Raw genomic sequence first — 21678 nt, forward strand, 5'->3', positions numbered from 1 at the left:
TAATGGTTTCCTTGAGATAAACTATTCTGATGAATGTTTGCGGAGTTAATAAGGAATTCCCCACTACGTGAGTACGTGCATGTTTAGACAGTTTGATATAGGAAACATTATACAGCCTGTGCTGCAGCAGTCTGTAGGAAAGTTTGATGCAAGATCAGTTTCCTGTTCCAGTCATGTCACATGGCAATTTATAGCAGTAGACCATGAGGTAGCGGCTCCAAGGGAAGCATTCTGGAGAAACAAAGGGCATGCCACTGCAAACAGTACCATTCTCCAAGCACAAGTTTGCAAACTTTTGGGGTTTGTTTTTTTGGGGGAGTTTTGGGGGGTCGGGGAGGTTTGATTGGTTTTATTTGTTTGTTGGGATGTTTTTTTTAAAGAGACAACAGAAAGAAGAGACCTCAAACCCTCCCACTTACTTGCAGCAGAATGATTAGTAATACCTCTCAGACTTTAATCCAGACCAGGAGTCTACTCTATGAACTGCTCTACAAACAAGGTTCTTTACAGAAGTCACCTTTTCCTGCTTACCTGGAAGAATCATCCACATGTAGTTATTGTGCAGCCTGAATCCCAAGCTCTGCAGAAGAGACCTAGTATTTTCTCTGCTGGTGTAGATGTTCAAGATCTTCATCCAAGCTCTCTTCAGGGCCTGATTCAACCAAATTATACACTGCTTAGTGTTGCTAGTAAACATGAAAATTTTATTAAAACATCCCCCACTCCTACCCCTGCCCCATGATAACATGAAACAACATTTCCCCATCAATGGTGTTCAATCACCATTCAAACAGGAAACAAACCAAGAATTTTATTTTGAAGAGACATTTTATTTTCCATTAGCTTTGCATACAGAGCTTCAGCCTAGCTAAGACAAACCGTGCACTGCAGGTAGCTGTAGGGACATGCTACACCTTGGCAATGCCACCCGTGTTGGGTTTGCATGGCAAGCTTTTGGTAGCAGAGGGGGCTACAGTGGTGGCTTTTGTGAGAAGATACTAGAAGCTTCCCCTATTCCTGACAGAGCCAATGCCAGCCGGCGCCAAGACAGACCCACCACTGCCCAAAGCTGAGTCCAACAGCGACACTGGTAGCACCTCTGGGATAACGTATTTAAGAGAGGTGAAAAAAACTTGTGCAACTGCAGCTGGAGAGAGGAGAGAAACCACAGTGCCAACACCAAAGTCAGTGAGGAAGGAGGTGAAGAAGGTGCTCCAGGCACAGAACAGAGATTGCCCTGGAGCCTGTGGTGCAAACTATGGTGAGACAGCTGTGCCCCTGCCATGGAGGCCCATGGTGGAGCAGATAGCTACCTACAGCCTGTGGAGGAGCCCATACTGGAGCAGGGGAAGAGCCCAGAGGAGGCTGTGACCACGCAGAAAGCCCATGCTGGAGTAGGTTTGATGGCAGGACTTGTGATCCCATGGGGAACCCACAGTGGAATAACCTGTTCTGAAAGACTGCAGCCCATGGCAGGGACCCACACTAGAGCAGTTTGTGAAGAACTGCAGCCTGTGGGAAGGACTCAGGTTGGAGAAGTTCATGGAGAATTGTCTCCTGTGGGAGGGGCCCCACAATGGAACAGGGCAGGAGTGTGAAGAATCCTCACCCTGAGGAGGAAGGAGTGGCAAAAACTGATGAACTGATACATTCCCTGCCCCTCTGCACCACTGTGGGATGAAGATAGAGAAGATTAGGAGTAAAGGTAAGCCTGGGAAGAAGGGAAGGGTGGGAGTAAAGTATTTTTAAGATTTGGGTTTATTTCTCATTATTCTACTCTGATTTGATTGGTAATAATTTAATTTCGCCCCAAGCCAAGTCTGTAATTAGTGATCAATCTCTCCTTGTCCTTTGTTACATTTTCTCTCTCTGGTCCAGCTGCAGAAAAGAGGGAACAAGCAGCTTTAGTGGGAACCTGGTCTCCAGCCAGAGTCAACCCACCATACCACTGCCTCTACAAAGCACCATTTTACATACTTTCAAAACACCAAAGCAGTGAAGTAGTATTTGCACAAGAAAATTGCATTATAATGGCAAAAAATGTTGAAAGGTTTTTAGTATTACCCAAATACAGCATCTACCTCGAATACTGGGCAACATCCCTACGAGATAATGCATGATACGGGAGAGATCTCTGAACAGGGCCTTGCTGTGTTTGTAAGCTAAGGGCTGCTGTGAAATCCCCCAGTGCATTCTACAAATCCACTGCTTGGTCTTTGTGCCAAGCGCTGGTTCTGGTTTAACCCACACAGTCCAGATATCCACATTCAAGTTGCACCAGAGAAGGAATTTGTCGAAACCACAGCTGACCTTCATCTTTCAGCTTCATACAATACACTCTTGGTGGTGTTTTCCGGCAATTCCAAGCGATCAAAAATTTCCAAAACTTTTCAAACTGACTTCTGGTTGAGGTCACCTGCCTTACTACCACGGATCACACTTTCTCTAGGAGGCAAGTCAGGTAACTCCTTTTGAAATTGAGACAGGGAGCTCACTGCTGCTGAAACCAGACAGCAGGAGCCAGGTTTTTAGAGTACTGAGAAATCTACAATTTTTAATTTCAAATTTTAAATTTTAAAAGTTTACCCTAGAGCTTTGTATTGCTGGATCCTCCCTTATAGCATACTCCATCAGTCAAAACTTCAGCTGTTTGGGTTGTGGCTGCACCAACACTAGATTTGAATAGTCACAATGCTGAAAGCCCTTCATTGCTCATTGTTTCATGGCCTCTCCCTCAAGTACCTGTTCCAGTAAGATCTGTTTGCAAACTGGAGGTTAAATGTGGTCCAGACAAGGTCTGACAACCAGTGCATACTGTACTCTTAGAGGGGTTTTAATTGATTTCAGGTTTTTCTTTTCTGTAAATTAATTTCTATTTTAAGTAGCTGACTGAACCTGTATATACGTGTATTAAACTTCCCTTAAAAGTTCACCCTTGTAAAATAGAGTTTTGGATCTCATTTCTCTCAGTGGCACATTAGGTAAAGAAGAGTGAGCACACCCATTTGATGTTATCTGGGTAAGTAAGAAATGAGCATAATGAGCCTCACTGCTTTTCTGTTAATTCACCCTCAACGCTTGCCTACACAACAGCAGCAGAGAGTGCAATGTCTCCCCTTGCAGCATTCACGCCACTATGGAAGTGATAATGGCTTTTGTGCCTTCTGTACTCTCAGATCCTGATGATCCATGGTCAGACATACTCACACACTCTGGCGTCTGGTCTGGGTATCCCATCACAGCCAGGTTTCTGGCACAGCTTTAATAAACCATCAAAGTACCTATTTTGAAAGCAAGATATGGAGGAAGAAGAAGGATGTAAGCATGAACTATTTCATGAACTTCAGAAATCGAGAAAACATGTCACGATTCTGTCCACCTAAGCCTACGATCCTTCTCAAGATGCACAGAAACTGTTCAAAGCATAAATACTCAATGAATGCCAAACCTGCGCAGTCAGGCAGGTTTATTTTCTCTGTAGGAGCTTAAGGAGGGTCTTACTACATTGCTTACATTTTGCTTCCATGCACAAGAAGTCTCTGAGAGGTATTTATTCCATTCACATGAAAAAACAATTTCATGTACTTAAAAGAAAAAAAGGAGAAAGATGGCAGCACAGAAAGTTTTCTTCATTACAAAGTGTTTTTCCATCAGGCAATTATTTATAAGAACTTTTGTTAACACTGGAGTTGAGGCTCTGGAACAAAGTGGATATATTGTTTACTAGCTTTGCCAGTCAATCTTCTCTTACAAAACCTCTCCCTTCCCCCTCTCCTTTTCCAGCCAAGTCAGTTCTTTGCATAGCTCAGGAGTTTCCTTTGTCACCAAGATCTCCTTTTCCACAGATTGTTCCTTGAATAATGCCATCTTCAATGTAGTGCCCTGAGGTATCTGTGCTCCTGCAGAGAACTGTTGAGGGGATCCGAGATGAGCGTTTGTCCTGACTCTTATCCTCAGAGGAGCAGAAAATCATCCTTTTCATGGTACCCCACATCTCATCATCTTTGTACGAATAAATTACTGGGTTCATGACAGAGTTCAACAGGGCCAGAAGAAGAAACCATCTTTTAACATTCTGAATCCCACAGTAGGTACAGTTTAGACCATCAAGCAGTAAGACGACCAGGCCAGGAGTCCAGCAGACAACAAAGGCACCTAGAAATAAAGGAGACAAAAGAGAACCAAACCTGACTTCAGACTTCTAGGGCTTTGGAGTGTTTTGCATCTTACAAGATTATTTGGTTCATCAAAATTCTCCAGAAAAATACTAAAAGCAGGAGAAGACAAAACTGTAATGACAGTAGCAAAATTATATCTACTACAGCTCCTCTGCCAAGCCCTGGGCAGAAGGCAGGGCAGCTCTCAGAAGACTGCAGGGATCAAGAATCCAGCTTCTGACAGCATCAGCTCAAACACAAGAGGGAAAAGGCCATCACAACAGGGATTTATCCATGCTGATAAATAAACAAGAGCTCGAGCATTTACAAGCAGAGAACTGCACTCAAACACAAACTTCCTCTCTTCATCTCTCTCCTGTGCTGGAGGAGAAAATACCAGGTGGTTCAATTCCACCACTGCCACAATATGATCCAAAGAGACAAGTCTCCTGTCACACTACAGCTGACTCTGCAGAGCTATGGGCACACTGCCTAATTAATAAAACAGCTGGAAACCCATAGCTAGTGTAGGATGCATGCCACTGCCTGCAGCACACGAGCACTGCCAGCTCCCTGGTCAGAGCAGAGCCCACCTCCTTCCACTGCTCTCTCTCAGGCTCTGCATGCTGGGTACTTCAGACCCAACAACTCAGACGTAAGAAAAAAAATTCAGTTACACATGAAAAAAGAGAAGGAAGCAAATAGATGAGTTAGCAAAGGTGAACCAAGGGTTGTAGCAGTTAGAGCAAAGAACTTAAAGGGGCAGGGGGAAGGAGCTGAACACAAAAAAGATAAATAAGGAAATAAGTATATAGCAGTGGGGAAACAAGAAAACTCTGCAACAGAGGCACTTCCACAAAACATAGCAAGAAACTGCAGGACAAGCTCAGGAGCAGCAGAGTTCTTGGGTTTCAGCTGCAAGGCAGGAGGCAGGAATGACAACAGCCCCTGCAAGGAACAACGTGATAATAAAAGCTGGAAGAGAAAGCAGGACAACACACTCCTCTCCCACCAACCCTCAAAAAAAAAAAAAAAAAAAAAAAAAAAAAAAAAAAAAAAAAAAAAAAAAAAAAAAAAAAAAAAAAAAGAGAAAGAAGGGAGAAGAGATCTTAGACTGAAGACAACATGAAGAAAGCATAAAAACCACAGCTTAGAAGAAGTTCTATATTGCACTTGCCTCTTCCCGTGTTCCTGCACACCACTGTCATAAGTACAGGGGTGTGGGCAGGATGGGTGGGGAGGGGGCACATGGCTACCAAAGGCAGCCATTGGCCACGAGTTGGAAAGGGGCCCTGGACTGCCCCATCTGCCCCCTGGTCTCCCCCCTGCACTGCACCCCATGATCCCTCGCCCACAGCCCAGGGAATGAGTAGCCATATGCATGATAATACTAACTTAGCCCAAGCCACAATTGCTGTCTGACATACAGAAATAGAAAATTACAACTCTGCCCAGCAGTCACAGTTTGAACAATGTAATGAGGAAATTCCAATCACTTATCACAACAGTGATTCCCCATTTTGGGGCTCAGAAGAAAATAAACCAACAAATAAGGATGATAAGCAACTACATGCTAAAAAGCTCTCCTTGGGGGGGTGTGGGTATCTGTTCAACAACTTTGGTAGGTCAAGCAAGCCCACCTCATTTTCTTGTAAAGCCGCTGATATTCCCATATCCAAGCTGAGCAAGCAAGCAGTGGGAGGGCAGCCTGGATTACAGCAGGACCCAGGCAGTGCCAGCGCCAGTGCTTGGCAGCACCTCAGCCAATCCATCAGCTCTGCTGAACACGAAGGCCAGTGTCACCTGCACTGGACAATTCTCCCCATCAAGGACTTGAACAGACTGCCCATCTGATGGGCAGGTCATAATGGTATATAAAGGAATTACTGTAACTTAGTAAGCATTAGGATTGCAGAAAAATGTATCCAGGACAAGGTATCATGGATTTTGCTGCAAATCTGTGCTCCTGGACTCCAGACAAAATTCAGCCAACCAATTTACTCTGTTCTAGGCAACACTGAACAGAAAGGCAAGAGACCACTTTCTTCAGAAACTGAATTTTCTACTCTGCTGTTCCAAGATTTTTGTGATGCTAAGTACTAATTTCATCGTGTTAATTTTGAGATATTGGTTAACATCAGTAACATTCCTCCATTGCCCACTGGCATGGGGAGCTGAATGCTGTTACCACAACACTTGTTTTCCCTGGTCAGTCTCTGTACTACACGCTGGTTTGGCTCCTGTGTGCTGAGTAAGCAGTTGTGACACCAGCACTCTCATAGTTTACAACGGAGAAAACACTGCACTGATTTATTGCCCTGGGCTTCACCAGCAAATCCCATCAGGTTTAACAAGCACTGCAACCCAACCACCCAGACAATACTGTGCCTAGTTAAGTGTCTTGGCAAGTATTTGGACATGAAGCTTTCGCTGTCTACCAAGGGTCACTGGCAAAGCTGCCGATACACCACCTCCAAGCAGAAACTGAGATGGTAACAAACCCGCCTTAGAACAGGCACTGAAAGCATTTTGACCACTTGTACCACAAAGCATGCAAGGTCCAACCCTGCTTTTATGGAAGTCACCAGGACATGAAAGAGACCCCAAAAGCCACATTTAACAAGAGATGCAGAAATCTCTCCTTCAAACAAAATCCCAAGATTGAAGCCAGGATTAGTCCATGAACTCCTAGGATATACCCCTGTCTATATAACCAGAACCCTAAAAGGTTTCAGCTGCAAAAGTAAGGGAGATAAAAGACATCTGCAGACATCTCTCTGCATATTTTCCATGACTGAAGACAAGGACAGGGGCAATGCAGTGACGATGTCCAAGTTACTGGCTAACGTTTTCACAAGGCTATTGCTTTCACTCCAAAAATGTATTTTGCTGTCTATGGAGACAACACAAGTGATTCACACCCTGCTCTTAGCACTGCTGAGATGAAAGCAAGGCATGTCTCAGACTTGCTCAGATTTTGTTATTTTTACCACCGAGCTTTCAGAGGGAACCATGGTTAAGCATAAAAATATACCTTTGTTTTGGCCCTTTGGTGATTTTCTTGTTTGAAGACTATTTATCCCATAGGAGCTCCTCTCCCTTAAAAAGAGCCACACTCCAAAAATAATTTAACTTCTGGGACTCTTTAAAATTCACAGAAGTGACATGAAATACAGCCTGGCTGCAACATGGATTAGAAGAACAACTCTGAGTCTTCCCACTGGATTATGGGAGATCAGGTGCCACAATTCCTCAAGGTTAGTTTGAGGATTTGCGTTAGATTTAACCATGAATTTTCCTGTAGATTACGTCTTCTCTGCTTGAAAATTAATTTCTTGTGGATCTGGGAGAACTACTGATGCTTCAACAGTATCATTTCATAAAACCCAGCTCATTAAAGCTGTCCCTGAGCGTGCCAACGCTGAGAGGAAAAAAAAAAAGCGCAGTGGCTTCCAGCTGCCTTTGCCACATGTGCGACCAAGTTAAAACAGCAAGTTACCAATTAAACTGTAATTTCACTGAAACTTAAAATCATCCACCCCAAAGCTACTATTTCAGCAGGAATCTCACTGCCAGTTTCAGAGGAGCTAGCATATACACAACCACCTGAAAATCACATACCCACATACCTGCAGCCACCCTTCTTCAAAGCTACAGGCTTAGCTGGGATTATGCCACAAGGTCATCACAAGAGGATTTTGGCCCCTTTTGCTAGGTTTCACATCTTCCAGTTTAACTAGATAACTACCTGTGGTTCAGCATGCCAAAGGGAAAGCCTTACTCTTCTGCTATAAGGGACTATTTTAGGGGTTATGGCAAAAATACGCAGATGACAGGGACTTGACTTCCAGCCTCTGGAAGGGGCCATCCAAGCTGAAGGGTGGTGCAAAAAGCCACCTGCAGCTGTGATCACCATGAATTCATGAAATCACACTGAAATCTCAATTCCCCTAACTCTTAAATGTAGGGCCACAGAAGGAGAACAACCACAAATGTCAGGGATGTTTTGCTGGAGGGGCAGCCAAGTTCAGCCTTCCCAAGGAAGGAGGTGGAAGAGGCTGGGAGAAGGCGCATGCCAGCAGCACCCAGCTACACGCAGCCTCCTTCCATACAGCAGCAGGATTTTATCTCGAATCTCCCATAAAAACATTAGAGCACACGAATAAGAATGTTGGGTTTTATCATGTTTTATCCAGCACAGCATTTTGGAATAGGCTTTTGGTGAAGACTGTATCAGGCATGTACTCCAAAGCAATTTCAGATGTTTTGGAACAAGTCATTCAAAATAACTGCTTTGGGCAAAACCCACGTGCTGCATATAGCTGTAGGCTGTTGCATCAGTGGATGTAAGCAGAATTTTGCAAGAATCACTTTGTTCACTCGGTGACTCCTGTGGTAATTGGGAAGTCCAGAAAACACACTATTTGGGTTTTGCACACTGTGCTTGAATGACTTGGCCAGGAGAGCACATTTCAAACTGTTTAAAAAAATAACTTCTCATTCTTAGAAACAAATTATTATAAAAATGTTTATAAAAAGCCTCTCAGAGTCAAAGATCGGAGAATTGATATGAAGGAACATGCCAAAATACACTTCCTCTGACACAGGAGTTTGGAGTAGATTGTACACCCAGCAACATGGGCAGTAATTCAACTTCTTTGGTGGTGGGCTCTTTTTTGGTTTTGTTTCTGACTGACAAAGTAAATCTACAAAATTGTGATCTCTGAAGTAGCACTCAGGCTTTCTAAGTTAAATTCGCCTCGCCCAGCACATAACATCACTAAATGCTTTGCCTGAATTATAGTTTAATTTCGTGGCTGAAAAGCTTTATTCTGTAAGAGGAAGCTAATGCTGAACTTCAACTCACAGTCCTAAGGCCCCACTCCCTAGTAAAAGAAAGATTAAGTTGAAAACTAATTTTAAATTGAGGTTTAGTTCCACACAACAGCACAAAGAGCACTGAAGCCTTGCCACAGGCTAAAGGACCACAAGGGATGAGCAAACAGCAGCCACCATCCCTGTCCCTCCAACTCCCACGTCTGTTGGCTGGGTGCAGTTCTGCCTTCAATAGGAATGCTCAGGGAACTGCTTTTTAAAAGTGCTGTGTTTTCTGTCTCTTTCCAATGCAGCAGTTAACTACAGTCTACCCCATGCTTATGCATTAGAGCAGGATGATATTTGGAGCAATTCAGAGTTTTTCTGAGGAGTTTTCTCCTTCAAGGTGAATAGTTTGGGTTTTACTGCATGGGAGCTTAGGTGGGGTTAAAGAGTTGGTCTTGCCCCTGCAAGTCAAGGGCAGGGGGACAGGCACAACCACCAAACTGACTCTCTATAGATGCCATAAAATCAAGGGGAAAAGAGGGAAGAACAGTTGTGGAGGGATTTAGAAAGGAAAGGCTCTAGTAGTGGACAAGCCAACTTCAGAAGACACAGAAGTATAAGTGAGAATGTTGTACTTGTTTGAACCATCAGTCTACTTTCTTTCCCAAGGTTGGGCACTGTAAAGTTTAACTCATTTCAGCTTCTACAGCATTTTAAAACACCATTTGGTAGACAAAGGTGCTGTGTATTACAGCACTATTATTTCAGAAGAAAATAATAAAATTCATTACCAGACTCTGCAAACAGCATCCAAAAAACACAAGGGAAAGAAAGCGTCTTCAACCTGAATATCCTACCCTGGCAACTTCAACTCCATGAAAAATTACACTTTTCTCACAGAGCTCTCTATCACTACCACTCTGCAGTACAACATAACTGTGTCCCAGCTGTGGACAGCAGCTTTCCTATGCTGGTCACACAACATCAGAAGAGTTGTCAGAGCAATAAAGACATATCTGTGGTTTTAGAGTCCCCCACCACCAGAGCCCAGCTTCACAAATGTCCTGGTGCACCCCCAGTTCCACCTGCAGTGAGCTGCACGAGCCCTGCCCATGTGATGCCTGGTTTCCAGAAAACATCTTGCTCAGATTCAAGTAATTCTGGGGAAAATTGACTGCTACAGCTGGTATTTGTTCCAACAATCAGTTGCCTACTCTGTCCATCTCTAATTTAATACACAGCGACACTGCAACTAGCTGAGGAAGTGATCTGAGATGCTCAAGTATCAACTGTGTTTCTAGGACAGAATCCAGGTAAAATCTCATGTTATAATTTAGAGATATAAGGTTATACTGTATCACCATCATCTGAAAACATTTTGCACCGTGCAATATACACAGAAGGAAGGTGAATCTTCCCCTTGCAAAGCAAATCTCTGTCAAAATCACAGACCCATCAGGCACCCTCTCCTTTACCCAAGGAAGATGCATTTCTAGGGGGAAGAAGTTTCTATGTTCAGGAGACAGTCAAGACAAAGACGTGCAAAAATAACTACCCACATCCAACCTTAGGGCTTATGGCCTTGAGCAAATATTAAAGAACACAATTTTGAAAATGTTCTACTATGTAGCTGCGAATCTTCAGAAGCCTTCCTCCAAAGTGATTTTGTACCTCCCTCCTCAAAAAAACCTAAAAAGCAAAAAAACAACACAACAATTTGTGTTCTGTAACAAGGTGCCTACACAACAAGAGACACTTTTCTTCCACATGTTGACCAGTCCTCTACTTTGTGTTTCAGCATAGTGGAACAGCTGTTTTACTATCTAAAGCAAACAGAAGTCTAAATACCTCCAGCACTTTCAAGTTCAGTGAAGGTTTTTCTTTTTCTGTTGTGAGGGCTGAGGGATTTTTGTTTGTTGAGGGGAAAAAAAAAAAAAAAGGCAGCTAAACCAAACCAACACAAACCCATCCACTGGCACTGCCAGCCTTCCACACCATGGTTTGCCATCTCTTACCTAAGACGGTCATGACAGTCTTCATGAGCTTCACAGGGGTTCTCCTACGGCTAATGGATCCACTAGTGTGTGATGACAAGACATTAGTTTTCCTCTGGACATACATGTAGATTCTTATGTAAACCACCACCATAATGAAGAAGACAACCAGGTTTAAGACACTCCAGAATACCAGGTAACTTCTGCTGTAAATAGGCGCCAGGGATGAGCAGACAGTAATGTCACAGAGGCAGTTCCAACCCAGGGTAGGAACAGCACCCATGAAAATAGCAATGGCCCAAATTGATATAATTAAAAAGGTGACTCTCTTCTTCGTGAGGTTGCTGTGGATCTTCATGCGCATTATTGACATGTGCCGCTCAACAGCTATGACGAGGAGATTCACCAGGGAAGCCGTCAAGCTGGTGTCCAGGAGACCCTGACGCAAAAACCAGCGGTTAACAGTTAATGTCTTGGATACTGGGCCAGTGTTGAACATCAAGAAGACATAGGCAATTCCAGCAAAAAAGTCTGCAGCAGCTAAGTTGGCCAAAAGATAGTAAAAGGGAAAATGAAACCTCTTGTTCTTGACCACAGCGGCTATGACCAATGAATTTGAAATAAAAATGAAGAGGCAGAAAAATGTCCCAAAACACAGAACAACAATGAGCTGTGGCCCTGTCCACTCGTCTGCTGTGTCTGTCTTTGTCTTGTTATAGAAAAAGTCCATGCGCTTATCATAGTAGCATTCATTCATCCTGGATTAAAGCCCCTGCATCCTAGGAAGTATGGAAGGTAAGAAGAAAGAAGGATTAACAATCAGGGAATAGTCCTTGCTTCAATCACCACACCTAACAGCTTCTTTCTGCGGGGACAGGGGGTTTGACAGGGACATGAGAGGGTATATGTCTTGGGGCCTTCAGCAAAAATTCAAACTGTACAGGGCTGATGCAGAAGAGAATATTCTACCTACTGGAGGACCACAGTGCATGATGCTTGGATGAATCAGGAATTTTTAAAATACTTACCTGCTTACAAAACCCCAGCACAGTTCCTTTGAACTGTCATACTGTGCAGGCAACAGAGTGGAAGTTAAGAGGTTAAAAGTGATTTTCTGGTGGTCACAGAGAAAATCTGAGCAACAGCCAAGCCATTCTTACTGTAAAATCCCATGTTTGAGCCACAGCCCCATCATTATTTCCATTTCTTAGTGTATCCAGTCAGGACAAGGAAGCATAAACCATAACTCCTTCATTTTACTGACTAAGCAATAAAAGGCCTATTACTGGAAAAATATTTTTTTGGGTTTTAATTATATATTAATAAATGTAAAAAAAGTATGTATCTGAGATACTACAGGCATATATATTCTGAGCAGATGCCTATTATTTACTACTGGAGGATTTAAGAAAATGTGCTGAAAAAGGAAAAATATATTCTAGATATTTGATTATTCTAAACCCAGGGATTATTTTACTGGCCTATAAACCCAGAGGCCTGTGAGCACCACATAGCCCAGTTATCTTCAAAACCAAAACCCAATTCCCCACCCAACCACAGGATAAAGCAAGCCCCAGAAACAGCAGCAGTGCTGGGGTTTATTTCTTATACCCACTCAGCACTATTTTGGACACAGGGCTATTAAACATGACAATGCAAAGGGGAGTCTGTGTTCCAGATTACATCATACTTTAGCTACTCTGCAAGGTCAATGTCAGCTGCCTTGGCAGTTTCATTGCTTTTATTATGAACCAAACTGAACTTGGACTAATTTACACAGGAGACCTGACAGCAATTACTCATGGTTGCTGGACCACATGCAGGGTCTCACAGCCTAGTAGGCAGAGTTTGTGTTTGATTGTCACCAGCCCTCACATTCATTGTCAATGTTTGAATAAGGGTTTTAACAATTACTTCATTAATAGATACTGTATAGTTTTAGCAAAACCCAGGAATGCAGTCATGGCACAAGATCCTAACAACGTTAGCTATTATACAGAGTGGCAAACCTGTCTGACAGTAAGGATGGGCAGGAGGAAGTACAGGGATACAAAGCTGCAGGAGAGGCAGCAAGGCTAATGGTTTTTGCGAAGCTCCTCGTGAGCCCCAGGCCATCATGAGTGCCAGTGACAGACTAAGTGAGGCTGGAAAAAAAAACCCACCAAAAAAACTAGAAGAAGCAGATACAGGCAGAAAGATACAAAAAGCATAAGCTTTTCACCTCTGCATCTAAAATTGATGACAGATAAACATCAGGTTCACTTAGTCCATTTTTCATTACCCTGTGGTTATTTTACAGTTATATCTTATCTCTCCAGGGACTGGGAAGGAAATTAAACAATCTCCAGCAGGCTGCCTAACATGCCATTTTTATATTAAAGGTTCCTTCCAAGCTTAAAGCTAAAAAGGTTTATCTTTTGTCATTTATGTTATGCTACTTTTGTTATTTCTCTCATGCAGTATTTATATTACCTAATTTTAAATCAAATTACACTATTTCATAATTACTACTTTCAAAGTGATAATTTTTTAATATTTTATTTTTCTGAAATAGTTCAGCCTTTTTGTCCTTGATTCCCACCCTAGTAGTTAACATGAAAGCAGGCCACGTGTCACTGTTGCCCATTATCCTCAAGAACCTAGCCAGCCACTTTTTAATAAAGAAATGTATTACTTAAAGCATAAAATTTTAGTCAGAACTAAGAGCAATTACTTAGGGACAAGAAGTGAAAGGAAACAAGTAAATCATCCCTTTTGCTGAAATATTATAGAGCATCCCTCCATCTAAAAATAAAAAAGCCTCAGCAATGCAGATCGGCTGCAATGAGTCAACTGGAATTCACCGCCTACTGCTCCCTGTTCAGGGCAATATGTCAGAGTTAAGCAGTCAGTAAGTTCTCCATTCTCACCTAGGAAGTACTCAGAAGTCAAAATCAGTCTGTAAGTGACCAGAAGCCCCTAAGGAGCTCTAACCCACCAAGGTAGCAAAGGACTTGCTGAGCTTGACATGAAGCTTTTACAGAACAGCCCAAATGCCTACAAATAGAAGCAGCGTTTTGGGCAAGAATGGCAGGGTGAAAAAAAAAAAAAAAAAACAAACACCAAAAAAAAAAAAAAAAAAAAAAAAAAAAAAAAAAAAAAAAAAAAAAAAAAAAAAAAAAAAAAAAAAAAAAAAAAAAAAAAAAAAAAAAAAAAAAAAAAAAAAACCGTGAAAATTATAGGGAAGGTTTTCTGAACATGTTGTATCTTACTGTGTAATCATCTCAACAGATGAATTTCTTGCTTGCAGTGACAGGAAAGAAATCTGCAGATGCTTTTTGCATCTCATCTGGAGAAAAGCTTAGAGAAATCCAAAATATCAACTACAAACTTATTCTAAATACTTCAGCTTATTGAGATCCCATCCTCATTTGAAGCAGTACCCAAAGAAAAAAATATTTATACATCCAATAATTCTTCACCAAAATAACATTACAAACACTCACTGTCACACAGCAGAGCTCAAATGACAAATGATTTTGAAAGAGATCTCTTGAGGTGTTGAGGTAAGGCAAGAAGGAGTAGAGAACCATCCAGCTGAGGTCACAGGGCAGACTGTGAAGATTTCCACATGGAAGCTGCCTCAAAACAGCAGCTGAACTGGAGCTCATTTACATGCCAGTCTTTCTGAGCAGAAATGCAGCACTTGGCTGTCTGTACCACCATGGGTACAGAAAGCACTTATAACACCAGGGGCCTTGCACACAGTGGTTTACTTCACGCCTTCATTTTAAGTCCTCCCAGTAGAATTAGCCTGGTCTCAAGGGAGCTGTGCAGCCATGACAGAGTTATGCAGCTGAATCCTCAGTGATCCTGCCCAAGTCCACACCAGGCACAAGATGTGTGATAGGGTATCCCATATTTCTTGCCATGTCACATGTCCTTGCAGCACTTTCTTCTCCAGGTCTTCTCTTCTGTGGCAAAATCAGAGATGTTTATCAGGACAGGTTTAAACTTCAGAAGAAAAAAAAATTTCACCCTAAATATTACATATTTCAGATCTATTTATCTAGTGCATAAAAATTTGAATATTCAGTCAAAATATTGCTCAGTGTTTGCTGGAAAACAGCTAAACTTGTCAGTCCAGACCTATAAAGGCAAAAGAGTCTCCTAGAGTCTGCAGCAGAGAGCTTCCCAGTTCTGCTACTTACTTGATGAAGAATTATCTTCTTTTGCTTTGAAACTGGCTTTCACAAGTTCAACAGTTCTTGGGTTTTTATGGGAAAGGACAGCAAACAATCTCTATTCACCCCTTCCATGCCACTCAGTGTTTCATATCCCACCCTACAGACCTCCAGCAGTAATCACATGGTGCATATTCTACCGTGTTGAGCTAATAGCTTGCCATAAGTCACTTGCAGGCAAACACATCAAAACTTTGCAAGTGCCAAAAGCATCCCCTTGTCTAAAAGATTATTTTATTTATTTCAGTCTATTTAATTACTTCAGTTCCACCCACTGTGGCTACAAGGATAAGAAACTGATAGACTGCAAAGTGTGTCTTCCTCTACCGCTGAGTAAACATTCAAGCTTTTTTTTTTGGTTTGTTTGTTTTTGGGGGGTCGAGGGTAATCCTTTGTTCCAAAAAATCTCCAAGGATTTGAGATTTAAGTTAAACTGCTTTCAAATGTAAAAGCACACATTAAGAATTCTTGCCAACCCCTCACCTCTTGAGCTGTTTGTCTTAATGACAGCTTGTATGTTTTAATTTATTTTAAATTCCTCTATGTAAGTCATATCAAGTCAGAATATGTTCTTCACCATTCCTAAAATAAAACTCAAGAATTTGCATGAATATGTAGGAATATATTACACTAGCTTTCTAAGCAAAGTTCATGAAACTCTTTACCTAAAAAAGCTGAACAAAAGGTTCAGCTAGTTGCAAACTAATATATTTTAATGATTGTTATTCCATTAGAATCTAGTTTGCTTCAATAAAGTTACTAAAAATCTGTATACTGAAAAGGAAATTTATTATCAGTTATTTAAGTCAAGGATTTTACTGATCCAAACTGTGATTAAAATTACCTTTTTAATCACTTTGATTCAAAATTAAATCTGGCCTGTAAATCAATTCTAAATTGAGTTACTCATTATTAATGCAGGCATCTCTGAAGGAAAACACAAATAGCATTTTAATGAGAAGGTCATTATAAAATTTAGCCTGAAAGCCATAATGTGATTCATGGCACTCCCCTATGGTTTTCTGCCTCTTTCCTGTCCATTAAAAACCAAGCTGTTTCAATATGTTGGCCACAACTTTATTGAAGGGTTGGCGTCAGTTTGGGGGACTTTGATGGCTTCTGCTCTGTTCCTGTGTAAATGAGGGAGGGAAGAGACAGGCCTGGGTTGGCACAGAAAGCTACTGTGAGAGGATTCAAGCTGAGTTTGCAAACGGAATAACAAGTCCATAGAGCAAGACTGAACCTACATGAGGACAATAGTGGTGAAGCTCTCCAGCACGGCTGAAAGTTAGCTTAGGCCAGAGGGAGGGATGTTTGCCCAAGCAGAACCCCAGCCTGGTGTAGTGCTGGTTTTCCTGAACTAGCACAGGAATTTCTGTGCAGAATTTCAGGGCAGTTCAGTATCCAAAACGATACACTTTGGAACAGGAGAGATCACGAAGCCAGTACAGTCCGGGCAGGTCCGTGGGATGGCACAGAGGAGCAAGCTGTGCCCAGGCTCAGCCTGAAAAGCAGGCAGGCTGCCAGCTCTGCCTGAGCACTTCACCTCCCTGCCTCCCCTTCTCCAATTACAAGGATGAGGCATTAAATACAGATCTCTAAGAAATTATGAAACTTACTAGAAAAGCTGCTCTTCAGAAAGCTGAGTTTATCACGCTGGCTGATCACAGGCATATGTGGCAGAACAAGAAGAGTCACTTGAAATACTCTCTTTGCATTCAAGCTGTTACTGCAGAGAAATATCAAGCAGCAGCAATTGCCTACCTGCACATACTGCTTAGGCTTTTTAAACATCCCACAAGCAGCAGATGGCCCTTGACACAGCACCACAAAAGGCGTGTCTGCAAGCTTGCAGCCTATGCAGCCCCTGCCACGGGCTCCCTACAGCACTGCACGCGCTTGCCCACACCCTTTGCCAAAGTCAGTCACTTACACCCTCTGTCCCATCTGCTTCTTATGGATAACCACCGGTGCTGCTTGTATTTTTCTCATTACTGAAAAGCTCTCTATCACCTCATTCCCGAGATGAAGGAATAGGCAGAAGGAAGCCAGAGTGCTGGGCAGCCAAAGCTATATATATATATATATATATACACACACACACACACACACACAAATAGTACTAGTTCAGAAAGGGAATGGGTTCCTTGTTCCCCTCCACACCCTGAGTACATGCATGGCCACTGAGAAAAACACAGCCAAGTGATTGCACAGTAACCCAAGAAACCCATTCAGGTTACCTCAGCTTAGAAAGAAATACCAGTGCAGAAAAGGGTGTGTAACACAGCTGAGGCCAAAAATGTTAATATGTAACTGTGAGGAGGAGTTTTTTTCAAATAAGTATTCTGGTTCACTTTTAATTCTCTTTAATAGTTAATCGATAATATAACCAAAATCAACTTAGAGAAACAAACTGAAAAGAAGCACACAGAGAACACAAAGTTCTGCAGAAATATCTTCATCTAAACTAAAGCTTTTTTTATCTGGTACTATTAGAGGATACAATGGAAGCCAACATTCATTTAATAGGTTTTACAGAGACAAATTATCTCAGAAGTAACTGTTTTACATTTTGTTTATTACAGAAATTCTGCAGGCGCTGCCTATACTTGAAACAGCATGCTACATGGTAGACTTCAAGGACCTGAGAATATACTTTTTAAAAAACATTTTTAAAATACAGCTTTAAGAATTAGGAAAAAAAAAGTTAATGTTAAAAAACTATAAGGCTCAACAACTAAGTTTTCATCCCAAGAACTTACTTAATAATAAGCAAATCTACTTGAGGTTTTTTTGGGGGGTATATATATCTCTATCTATATACATACTACATATATATATATATGTATATATATAAACTTAAGTATCCCAAATTTCAAATAACTGTCTGAACTCAAATCAAGCACTCCCAAGCAGCATTACCCCATTACCTTGGTGTTCAATATCTTTTCAAATAAGGAGAGCAGAGTGCCCCATCCATTTTCTCTCCAAGCCTGCTTCATCTACGTAATGTTAACTTGATGGAAAGTACAGCACCACTTATACTTACACCATGGTTCCAGATATTTCCAGTAATAGTCCATTTTGATGGTGTCATCTTTTGGACTAGGAAGGGAGTGGTGTAAAGGGAATCAAGATGATCCTTTGGCAACTCTTAGTTATCAGTGATGGAGACATTTAAGAGTTTTTTTTTTATTTCTCATTCATCCTGCATAAAATACCAATGCTATATGGTACAAAAAAGGAGTCTTAAGAAAAGTATTAAACTACCAAAAATGTAGAGCCTCAGGACTAAATATTCAAAGTTGAAGAGAGAGGAAGTAGTACCGCCAGCCACGGACCACAGTGCTCTGTACACACAGTCTGGTAAGAGGCTTAAAAATCACTGTCGGGGCACAGAAGTGTCACCCTGTGCATATATGTGACACTGCTGCTCCTTTGCAAACTGCTACAGAGTGACAGCTGAACTCTGAAGCAGAGAGATACAGGGGCACTTCCACCAAGGTATTACAAAGCTTGGGCTCCAGCTCCTGAAACCCCTTTAGGACTAAGCTGCTCTACTGCACTAAATTACTTTTGAAAGCTCTGATCCACTGCAGAAAGTTGTTAAGGACAGATAGCAAGTAACTCACTAGTAACCACAAGTTTAGACTTCAGACTTAGGTAATTTAAGACTTTCTGAAATTATGGTTTACTAAATCTATATATGGATTTCAACTAAAAACTTCATTGCAAAGCCTTCATTTAGTCTCCTTTAAGTGTGGTTCTGGAAGGAGCTGGCAGGTCATCCTATAATGCGGAAACAGACACAACATTTAAAATATTTAAAAGTCACTCGAACAACCTATACATTGTGAAACATACCTAAAAGAAAATACCTGTTCTGCTTCTAAAGTAAGTTTCCCTTTTCTGCAGAACTTCCAGGTCCACTCACTGATCACTATCAGCTCCATTTTATCATTCAGCAAATCAGCAAAACCTACAGAATGTGACTGTAGGTCACAGACTATTTCAGTACAGTCCCAACCAAGTCAACTTTTACTGTTTATTTTCAGCACATAGCTGATGAGGACCAGAATTACACAACTGCTGATTAAAACAAGTCACCTGATTGTATCTGATCTGTTAACAGATTCAGAGCCTGGGTTTGCCAGCAAACATGTCAGTGGAACCAGCAGAAATGGCAAAGTCAAAAAAATATTTGCTGGAGACATGGAAGTGAACCTAATGATATAATAGTAGAATCCAGGTATCTCCAAGACTAATATCTAAGAGAAATATATTCTCAACAGTGTCAAATCTTATACATCAGAGATTTTATTTCGTTATCTGATAGCATAAAGACTATGCTGGAGAATGTTCCAAAATGGTTAATGGTCAGTTTAGTACAAAAGGATAAGAACGCAGCCAGTCTAACTTGTCTGAAACTTTTGTCTAGCATTCTGAAAAAAAAAGCTAAACACATCTTTCAGCTTTACTTGCTGGTAAGAGCTGCTGCTTCTTTACTGATTATGCAGATTTTTTGTGGAGTTGTTCAATTTGTTTGTTTGCCTTTACTTTCATTTTCAGTACATAGATAAGCTCAGTGAAATCAGTTTTTTTCACCATATAACTGGATTTGAGTTGTGCTTTCTATTGCACCTCTTAGAAGACCATAAGGATATCCAAGAAGCTATATACTCAGCACAGCTTAAAGAACAGAGATCCAGCAATGCACCTTATCAGTCTATAAGAAGAAATATCTTTCTAGGTTCATATCACAGAAGGGAGAACAGACCTAAATACATGGTCTTTGGAAACACAAGTGTACAAAAATGCTTCCTTCACACACATCCCTCTTCCCCCCCCCCCCCCTTCGACTTTTTTTTCCTTAAGGGAAAGAATTAATCAAAAGATACAATGCTAATAACGGCAGTGTATTTTTTCGGTGTATTGCATAGATTAGGAAATTTTATTAAAAACAATCAACTCAGAGAAGAGCCTGTGTGAGCCCCCCGCGGTACGTACCAGCAGCCCGCAACCCAGCAGGGCACGGCACACGCGCATCCAGAGGTGTGCGAAAGGAGTCTCAGATGTATGGAAACTCACGTGTGTACACCCAGGAAGTACCCTTGTTCTTGCATATGCACATACACGTTCGCATGCACCGCGCCGGGGCAGAGCGGCAGCACCGGCGCTCCCCGGGCTCTGGCCGAGCTCTCCCCGCTCCGCTCACCGGCACCGCGCCGGGCCGCGCCCGGGGGCGCTCCGGACAGTTCTATGGAACTGCAGAAAGCTTTGCCTGCCCGATTACTGGGGGAGCGGCTCGTCCGCACGGAGCTCGCCCGGCCCCCGATAACGGTGTTCCCACCACTGTCCCCTTCCCACCCGCCCCGGGCCCGCTGTCGGGGGGCTCAGCCCGCGCCCACCCCCGCGGCCCCACTCACCGGCAGCCGCGGTGCGGAGCGGAGCGGAGGGGATCAGCACCGCCGCCTCCGCGCAGAGCGGGCCCGCCCGCCCCGCTCCGCTGCGCGCCCCGTCCCGCCCCGCGCCGCCTTAACCCGTCCGGCCCTGCCCGCCCCGCACCTGCCCCGGGCCCGCGCTGAGACCAGCGGGAAAGCTCTCCCAGGCGCTTGTTTCCTCTCCAGTGAGGAGGTTTGGCTCTGCCCGAGGTGCGGACAGTCCCGGGGGCACGCGAGCGAGACCGGGAGCTGCACAAACCTAAAGGACTGCGCTGTGCGAAAAGCTCATCAGGAGATCCATCATCATTCAAGCATTAGGAAGCAAAAGAAAGACTCAGATAAAATTGCAATAACTTCTGGGAGTAGATCTGGACAGTACAGACAGCATCACATGTAGCTGTTCTTTTAAACATCGTGTAGAAAGCAAACAAAAACCACCTCACGCCCAACACAGCAATATAGAAACCTTGAGGCTCATGTCACCTCCAACAGGCAGGATCGAGCACACACAGCTCTGCAATGAAGTCAAGTCAAAAGCAAATGTAGAAGGTAGTACAAGACCAAATTTATCTGAGGACCATGATCAGATGGATCTGACCCATTGCCACCTACCTGAATCATTTACTGGGAGCAGACATATATCCAAGTAGTGCACAGCTACACATGTGCCTGCTCAGAGCTGAAGAACTGACAAAATATCAGCAGAATATGTCTGCCCCACTTCTCAGAAATCCTGGTAACAATTACAGCATGAAACATAGACAGAGTTAAAGCCTAGGTACAAGCCTTGCACATGAACATTATACATGAAATGCCAAACAGACTCCATTCCAGCACCTTTCCTATTTTATCCAAACAAAGGAAACCTCCAAAATAAAAACCCAAACTCTTATTCACCTTGTCCCCCTCACTTGAATGCTCACCTTGAAGATGGCTTCGGAAATTTTCCTCCTTCCTGCCTGTTTCTTCCTAATGCAGCCTTTTCAATCCCTCATCCATTTCTCTCCTCCTTTGGTTAAGTCCTATAAGCAATTAGCAAGAA

General features: G+C 42.5%; 1 protein-coding gene across 4 annotated transcripts; it reads right to left on the reverse strand.

The window, feature by feature from the left end:
• Positions 1–809: 809 nt before the first annotated feature.
• On the reverse strand, positions 810–20337 carry LPAR3 (lysophosphatidic acid receptor 3). 4 transcript variants are annotated; one of them, XM_027882919.1, is made up of 4 exons: positions 20203–20337; positions 14735–14925; positions 10994–11751; positions 810–4155 (listed from the first exon to the last, which is right to left on the reverse strand). In XM_027882919.1, exons 3-4 carry the CDS (start codon positions 11727–11729, stop codon positions 3806–3808), a joined length of 1086 nt encoding a protein of 361 aa, XP_027738720.1. In that variant the 5' UTR covers positions 11730–11751; positions 14735–14925; positions 20203–20337; the 3' UTR covers positions 810–3805. The 4 variants fall into 4 exon arrangements, with proteins under 4 accessions (XP_027738720.1, XP_027738719.1, XP_027738722.1 ...); XM_027882918.1 differs by having other exon boundaries at positions 14458–14925; positions 20203–20336; XM_027882921.1 differs by lacking the exons at positions 14735–14925; positions 20203–20337 and adding an exon at positions 14224–14300.
• Positions 20338–21678: the final 1341 nt, after the last annotated feature.

This window comes from Empidonax traillii, unplaced genomic scaffold (genome assembly GCF_003031625.1).
Source record: "Empidonax traillii isolate 1590-97213 ecotype Southwest subspecies unplaced genomic scaffold, ASM303162v1 scaffold114:size1751661, whole genome shotgun sequence".
Classification (NCBI taxonomy): Eukaryota; Metazoa; Chordata; class Aves; order Passeriformes; family Tyrannidae; genus Empidonax; species Empidonax traillii.

Coding starts and splice junctions, on each gene's coding strand:
- LPAR3 (XM_027882919.1), bottom strand. CDS start 11,729: ATGAATGAATGCTACTATGATAAGCGCATGGACTTTTTCTATAACAAG. Junction 4,156..10,993: donor GACTGTCATGACCGTCTTAG/GTAAGAGATGGC, acceptor CTTTATTTCTAG/GTGCCTTTGTTGTCTGCTGG.